The sequence below is a fragment of the Selaginella moellendorffii genome, unplaced genomic scaffold, assembly GCF_000143415.4.
Source record: "Selaginella moellendorffii unplaced genomic scaffold, v1.0 SELMOscaffold_2, whole genome shotgun sequence".
NCBI lineage: Eukaryota > Viridiplantae > Streptophyta > Lycopodiopsida > Selaginellales > Selaginellaceae > Selaginella > Selaginella moellendorffii.
The window spans coordinates 1,866,700-1,873,123 of NW_003314263.1; the positions used below are offsets into that span (position 1 = coordinate 1,866,700).

The window sequence follows — 6,424 nt, forward strand, 5'->3', positions numbered from 1 at the left end:
GTTCAGTGAATCGAGTTCTTCACTTATCCTCTTCATTTTCGTTTCTTTGAAGCGAGCTTCTCAATCGTATCTCCATTGAAAAATAATGCTAAACTCCCGCTCAAGGCTTCCTAGGAAACCCTAAAATGCCGTTAAACCCCTCTTTTTTCCCTTCCAATCCAAATAAATATATGCTCTCTGTTTTTAGGTTTAGGGCAAAAGCTATGGAGCAACAACAGCAGCCAGTGCGCTTGATGCAGTTCATCTCCGAGAGTAAGGTGGGATGCATCAAATCTCGAGCCATGGCTCCCTCCATCACTCTATGCATTCTCTATCCAGTTGGAAGAGCTCAAATCTTCGCGTGGAGCCACAATTCAGGATGGAACGCTGGCGCCTGAGAGGCCATTGCACGAGGTTTGGCGTGTGCTTTTATCTTATATTTCCTTCTCCCTTGTCCTTCTAGATTCTCAGGGAGAACAAGCAAAAGCAGGATAAAGAGTTCAAAGAACGCTTCAAGCACCGTGAGAGTTTTTTTTTTTTTTTTTTTCTGTGTGTTTGTGTTAACTTGGCTCACACTGAATGTGTAACAGAACCACCGAAAGCGTTGGATCCAGAGGAGATGGAGTTTCTGGAAGGGATTGACAAGGTTCTTCCTTCTTTTCTTTTCGCCCTTGGATTTTTTCGTTTTCTCGACTTACTGAGAAAGTAATGTAGGTGAAAAGAGAACACGACCGGCAAGTAGCAAAGGAAGAAGCGCTAGAACTAAGCAACTTTGACGTGAGTGAGCTTGGGTTTTATAGGCTTTCTTTCTTGAGCTAAAGTCGCGAGCAGGCGGCGGTAGCGAAGAGAATGCAAGCATCACAAGAGGCAGCTCCCACTCCCCAGCCAAAAAAGAGAGAGGCCGTGGTAAGAAACCAAGTTTCGTTCTTTCCTTGGAATCACACTCTACAGGCAGGGCCAAAGCGACCGTCCCACTCCAGCATCTTTGTCAAGGTGAAGCCTCTCCAAGGCCCCGCTAAGAAAGCTAAAGTCGAAGAAGGCCTCGTCGAGCAAGAGAGCAAGCCGGGGATCATGGCTGGACTGGTCGCTGCTTATGGCGACGCTGACGACGAGGACGACGACTGAATCAAAGAAGAGATAGAGATCTATGTCACGATCGAGCTTCTGACTTGCAGGGACGAAGAACTAGGAAATATGCGGGCTCTAGTTCTTTCTCGTCCCTTCCATTCGGTCGTCTCGTCCGCCCAAGACTTCATTGGAGCTTAAGGAAGTGGAGGAGACTTAGAAGTTGTACCTCATCGTCTGCGCAGATGCCAATGTTCGGGAAGAGGAAGAGACCTGACTTCCTGTTTCAGTACGTCGACTTTGTGTTCATGTTTGGGGAGGGTAAAGCAGACGGCGACGATTTCGTGGTGGCTGTACACGAGATCTCGTCCAAGCTTCAATAAGGTGCCTAGCTGGGCGCTCGGGAACATCAAGAATGTGCTCGCGTTGGCATGACATGCCAGCTCTTTGTCAAAAGCGCTTCAGGTCTTGAGGTAGAGCCACTAGGCCCTGCGTACAACTTCAACCTTATTGACGACGTGCCAAGCTTGTTCTGCATTCCTTCAAGCTCTACTTCCTATGCTTGAGTATCTGCAGGACATGGTACCTAGCGGGTATGTTTTCTTTGTATGTCAACCTTTTTATTCTTGATTCTTTCTCAGAATGCTGCTGCTCTTCAAAAAACACGAGAGGGCATTAGCTTGACGGCGAGGGATGCATAAAGAGCATTGACAATTGGGTGGTTTACAAAAAAAAGTATGGGACTGTTAAATCACACATTGAAAGGGCATACAATGTCGGTGTTCAGCAGCTCGTTTCTGCTGCGGCGATGCCAACAGTTTCTTTGAACGGGGTGTACATGGTCCGAACCCATTCATTGGGAATCCCAAGGTTACATCGGAGGACGAGTGCATGAAGCTTGCGCGGGAATGCCTAGTGCTCTGGCTGGTCTTCACAAGCTGGAGGTGGTTCATTGCGATGTGAGACTGGACAGCATGATCTGGTCTCCTGTGCTACGTGCTTATTGACTTAGAGCTTGTTGGCACCAAGATGGTGTAGTTGCACTCCGGCTGCAGCTTGAGCTTGAGCTTCTCGAACACCTTGCCAAGGTGATGTCTTTGTGTACTAAGGTTGTAGGTGTAAAGCAGAGCATTTGTGCAGGCCCTCAAGAGTGATGGCTCTACTACTGAGAAAATGCTTTCCCATTTGTGGTTGTTGAGCTCAGAGTAGTAGAATGGATTGATGCTAGAGTACGGCCTAATCCATGATACTAAAATTAAAGGAGTTCAATTTATAATATATTATTTTTCCACTAATAGTAATTACATAATTTTTTAGAAAAATTAATAATATAACTGTTATGACAACATTGTGATTGTGTTTTAGAAGCAAAAAGAAAAGCTTTACAATAGTCACAATGTTTATCCATGAGACCAATATAATCTGCTTCAAATTTAGCATCTTTGTTGTTTTGCAAGAATCCTAAATTTTTAGTATTTTCCATGCTTTCTGTTCCATTTCCAAGATTTACTTCATTAATAGGTAAGGTAATAAATTCAACAATGTTTCTTGAAGCGTTTCCTATAGGTATCAATCTTGGAATTGTTGGGGGTTCTTCAAATGAAACCAAGTTTGTCACACTTTCAATGCTTTTATTCATATATAGAGATGAATTCAAACTTACTGAACTTCCATTTAATATATAGCATTCATGTAAAATTAGATCACATGTTCCTCTTTCTTCTGCCACCAATTGATCTATAAAATCTCTTTTAGAAAATCAGCATATGCAAGCTCTAGACGGTGAAAATAAGCAAATAGACAAATAGCCAAACCACAAGAAAATAGAAGCACATTACCTCTTGACAAATATGTGAGGCAACCTAATTATGTAATCCTTTTTACTGTGATTCAAAACAGTTTTTTTCAGCCCACGTGACTAATTAGCTACACTTTCTAAAAGCCTTTGACAGTAAAGAGTTTTACGACAGCTCACAGGATTTATTCTGCCCTAATGCCAGTTTACTTTGGTCTTGCAACAGGTCATGCAGTTTAGGCAAGAAACTACAACAAATGTGATCAAAAGTCAGCAGTAATCACCTCGAGGCTGTGGTGTGACAACCAGAGCTACATCATTTTTGGCTAGCAGCCTAGCTAACATTTCTACTTCGACATTCAAAGTATGAAGACAAGAGTTTTCAGATAGCATACTATGGCGCATGAGACATAGTGGCTGATATCTTCACCAAGTCCTTGGTTTGTGATTGTTTTCTTCAGTATTGACGGTCTCTACTTGTTAAGGAGTTCCAATCTGCTTGTTTAAAAAAGCAAGACATAAGCAACCACTTGTCCACTCCAATCCAAGTCTACTGTCCTTATCAACAACCTCTCCACTTTGAAGAAATTACACCACTCAATTTCATGTGGTAATACATTTATTGCCTCAGACAGCAAAGGAAAATTCTAAGAACCTTTAACTCTTACATACAGCAAGAGTAACAAACAAACACTTCTTTTCTCTACCCAGCCAACATTACCAATTTTATCATGAACACAATCATCGTCCAATTGCATATCCTATAGTTGTTTGTCTGGGACTCCTCGTTCTTATGCTTGCAGCTGGAGGTGGCACGGGGGTTGGTTCTGAGGAATCCTGATTCTTCAAGATCTCCAACTTTGTCACAAAGCTTCTCCAGCAGGATTTTCTTGCAGGAGAATGAGGCCTTGACATACTCTGTCGAAGCCGACAGGTCTACTATCTCAAGCAAAAAACAGAGCACGAGGCTTCCGCACCAGTTTGAAATCAAGCCACTCTTTTTATATTGAGGAGGCACATACTTTCTTTGCCAAAAAAACTTTTAGATGATATTTGGTTTGAGTTCCAGTGCAATATGTCAAAGAAAACCATTGAAATAAAACCAATTTTGCCACTTTATTCCTTTCAAAACTTCGGGTACTTATACAAATTGTCACTCCTGCAGATGATCTTGGGAGTCTTATTTACTCTTTTTTTATAATTCTGTTCCTGAATATGTGACTCTCATGTCGAGAATCCACACACTGACGCCCTGCATCAAACCGTATATAAGCCACAAGAATTTACATGATGGTCCTGGAAGAGCTATATCGAGACACAAAGATCATCTAGATCAAGACATGTTTTCAGACCCATAGACTGGAACCTCCTAAGCAATGGTCACTCAAATTGGGGCTCATCAACTGTTGGCTTGAGACCTCTGGACCCTGGACACAACCTCCCCTTCATAGAAGCCCTAGCTCTCTTCCTCTTCAGCTTATGTCGGCCTCTCACTGATTCAATCATCTTTTCATTTGTACAAAGACTTGAGTTGTCTGCTCCTATGTCATGCAGACACTAACCTCTTCACTCCAATCTTCTTCCAGGACAGTCGGGCAAAAGATTTATTAGATTTTGCAAACAGTCATCGCTCACTTGCTCGCAAAGCGAACCCGAATAAACTCCTTGAGCTTCTCGACTTGCGGCAGCGCCGCTTTGGCCGAGGGATGCTCGGACACGGCCGCCAAGAGCTTGTGGAAACGCGGGCATTTCGCGGGCTTTAAGCCCATCACTTGCTCAACTCCTGGGATCCACACCGCATAGGGTGCCAGCAGCACATCCAAGAACGACATGCTCGCGCCACCAAAGAAGGGGCCCACTTCCTCACTGCCCAGCTCCGCCAGAGCTCCCTCGATAAGCAAACAGTTTTGGTTGAACTCCTCGTTCACGGCCGCGTCATCGTTACTACGCAAGAATCGTATCCAGGAGTCGGAAAGCTGTGTGATCGATAAGCAAGAAGAGTATGAAACCCGTAGCAGCAGATTTCTAGTAAGAGAATCCATACCTTTTTGTCGATGAAATCGCTCCAGAAGCGGTGCTGTGCGCGAAGGAATGCGTCCTGAGGCAAGAGTGGGCTTGTTTCGGGCCAGACCTCGTCGATGTAGTGGACAATGATGGCCGATTCCAGGATGGGCTTGCCCTTGTGGATGAGAACGGGGATCTTCTTGTGAACTGGATTGGATTCGAGCAGGATCTTGCTCTTGTTGCCAAGGTCTTGGGGGAGATCTTCGTGCTCGATGCCTTTGAGCGCTAGTGCAAGCTTGACTCGCATGGAATAGGGGCTGGGCCAAGCGCTGAGCAGTGTCACCTCTTGATCGCGAGAAGCCATGGCTGGAAAATTGAGAAGGAAAATTGGAAATGCGAATGGAATGAGGTTTGATCGAATGAAGCGTTTTATAACATAAAGAGCGTGTTTAAGGTGGCTCCTACGTGAATTTCCGAGAAGGCAGAGGAGAAGGCTGAAGGTAACAGGCTTGAACTTTAAAAAATCGATTTGATTTTAACTTTGGTCCTTCCATGAGCCTGAAGCTTAGGCCAGTCTTCAGGGTGATTGTATCCAACAAGCAGAGCTCAAGCCTAGGCATTAGCAATCGTCTCATGGCATGTCCAGAAATTCTTGGAACACTTTATTGGCTTTTTATTTTTGCTTGTTTTTTGTAGTAACTTGTGATCTCGAACACGATCTCTCCTGGAATTTGGTGGAGCCTTCTGTTAAGAGTATCAAGATGTCAGGCATTATAACTTGCAAAATCACGAGTATGGTCCACCCAGTGTTGCCCAAAGTCATCATTAAACCGAGAATGATCCTGTTCTTGAGGAAATAATTTACTGCAAACGTTTGGTTTAAGATTAGCTTAGCTAACCTATAATCTGGACCATTGATTCTGTACATGTACATTAATTGAATTTGTCACTGAAGCTATATGGTGTAGAATATTTGATATGTTAGCTTAGTGATGCTTCTCTTATCTCTTAGTGGCTCTTTGCTTGCAAATAATAACTTTACAATACAAAGCAAGCATGCAGAAGTGACCCAACCTTGCATATATTGATATGGTATTTCCAAATACCCTTATTTTGAGATGCTCGAACACTATTAAAAAACTTGAAACAAGAAAACCCATGTCCACATAGAGAACAGAACCATACTCCAATCCAAACCACATTTAAAATGCTCACGATGTCTAAATGTTACTCTTAGTCACACTCCAAAAATATTGTTAAACAATCCTCAAGGGGTGGGATGATGCCCAACCTAACCATCATTCCCTCTTATTATCTAGCCTTGAAATAGTGTTAAGAGCTTTTTGTTAAAAGAAAGGGAAATAAGAAAAATACTAATAAAATACTAATGATGGAGAAGAAAAGATGGATTGTATTGAATATTTTAAATATAAAATTATTAAAACCCTACTTTTATAAGGCTTAGAAATAGTAAATCTTGAGCTCAAATCCCATGAACAAAGGTTTAAGATTTGATTTCTATTGTAGCTAGAAGTGATGAATATACTTTTCAATAAATACAAAGAAATAGCAAATACATAA

At 42.6% G+C, this 6,424-nt stretch overlaps 2 protein-coding genes across 2 annotated transcripts; one reads left to right on the plus strand and one right to left on the minus strand.

Moving 5' to 3' along the window:
* Nucleotides 1-195: 195 nt before the first annotated feature.
* On the plus strand, nucleotides 196-1,554 carry LOC112342509. The gene is made up of 7 exons (XM_024664464.1): nucleotides 196-257; nucleotides 319-393; nucleotides 443-500; nucleotides 570-625; nucleotides 694-756; nucleotides 811-885; nucleotides 931-1,554. The coding sequence occupies exons 1-7, from the start codon at nucleotides 204-206 to the stop codon at nucleotides 1,102-1,104; spliced, it is 555 nt and encodes a 184-aa protein (XP_024520232.1). The 5' UTR covers nucleotides 196-203; the 3' UTR covers nucleotides 1,105-1,554.
* A 2,756-nt stretch (nucleotides 1,555-4,310) lies between these two features.
* On the minus strand, nucleotides 4,311-5,260 carry LOC9660961 (probable glutathione S-transferase). Its single transcript, XM_002962871.2, has 2 exons — nucleotides 4,884-5,260; nucleotides 4,311-4,815 (listed from the first exon to the last, which is right to left on the minus strand). The coding sequence occupies exons 1-2, from the start codon at nucleotides 5,205-5,207 to the stop codon at nucleotides 4,471-4,473; spliced, it is 669 nt and encodes a 222-aa protein (XP_002962917.1). The 5' UTR covers nucleotides 5,208-5,260; the 3' UTR covers nucleotides 4,311-4,470.
* Between the last annotated feature and the right edge of the window lie 1,164 nt (nucleotides 5,261-6,424).

Bases quoted from the DNA above. Each gene is read 5' to 3' on its own strand.
- LOC112342509 (XM_024664464.1), top strand. From the start codon at position 204: ATGGAGCAACAACAGCAGCCAGTGCGCTTGATGCAGTTCATCTCCGAG. The intron at 258-318 runs GTGGGATGCATC...TTCTCTATCCAG, and splicing joins AGTTCATCTCCGAGAGTAAG to TTGGAAGAGCTCAAATCTTC. The intron at 886-930 runs GTAAGAAACCAA...CACACTCTACAG, and splicing joins CAAAAAAGAGAGAGGCCGTG to GCAGGGCCAAAGCGACCGTC.
- LOC9660961 (XM_002962871.2), bottom strand. From the start codon at position 5,207: ATGGCTTCTCGCGATCAAGAGGTGACACTGCTCAGCGCTTGGCCCAGC. The intron at 4,816-4,883 runs GTATGGATTCTC...TCGATCACACAG, and splicing joins GCGATTTCATCGACAAAAAG to CTTTCCGACTCCTGGATACG.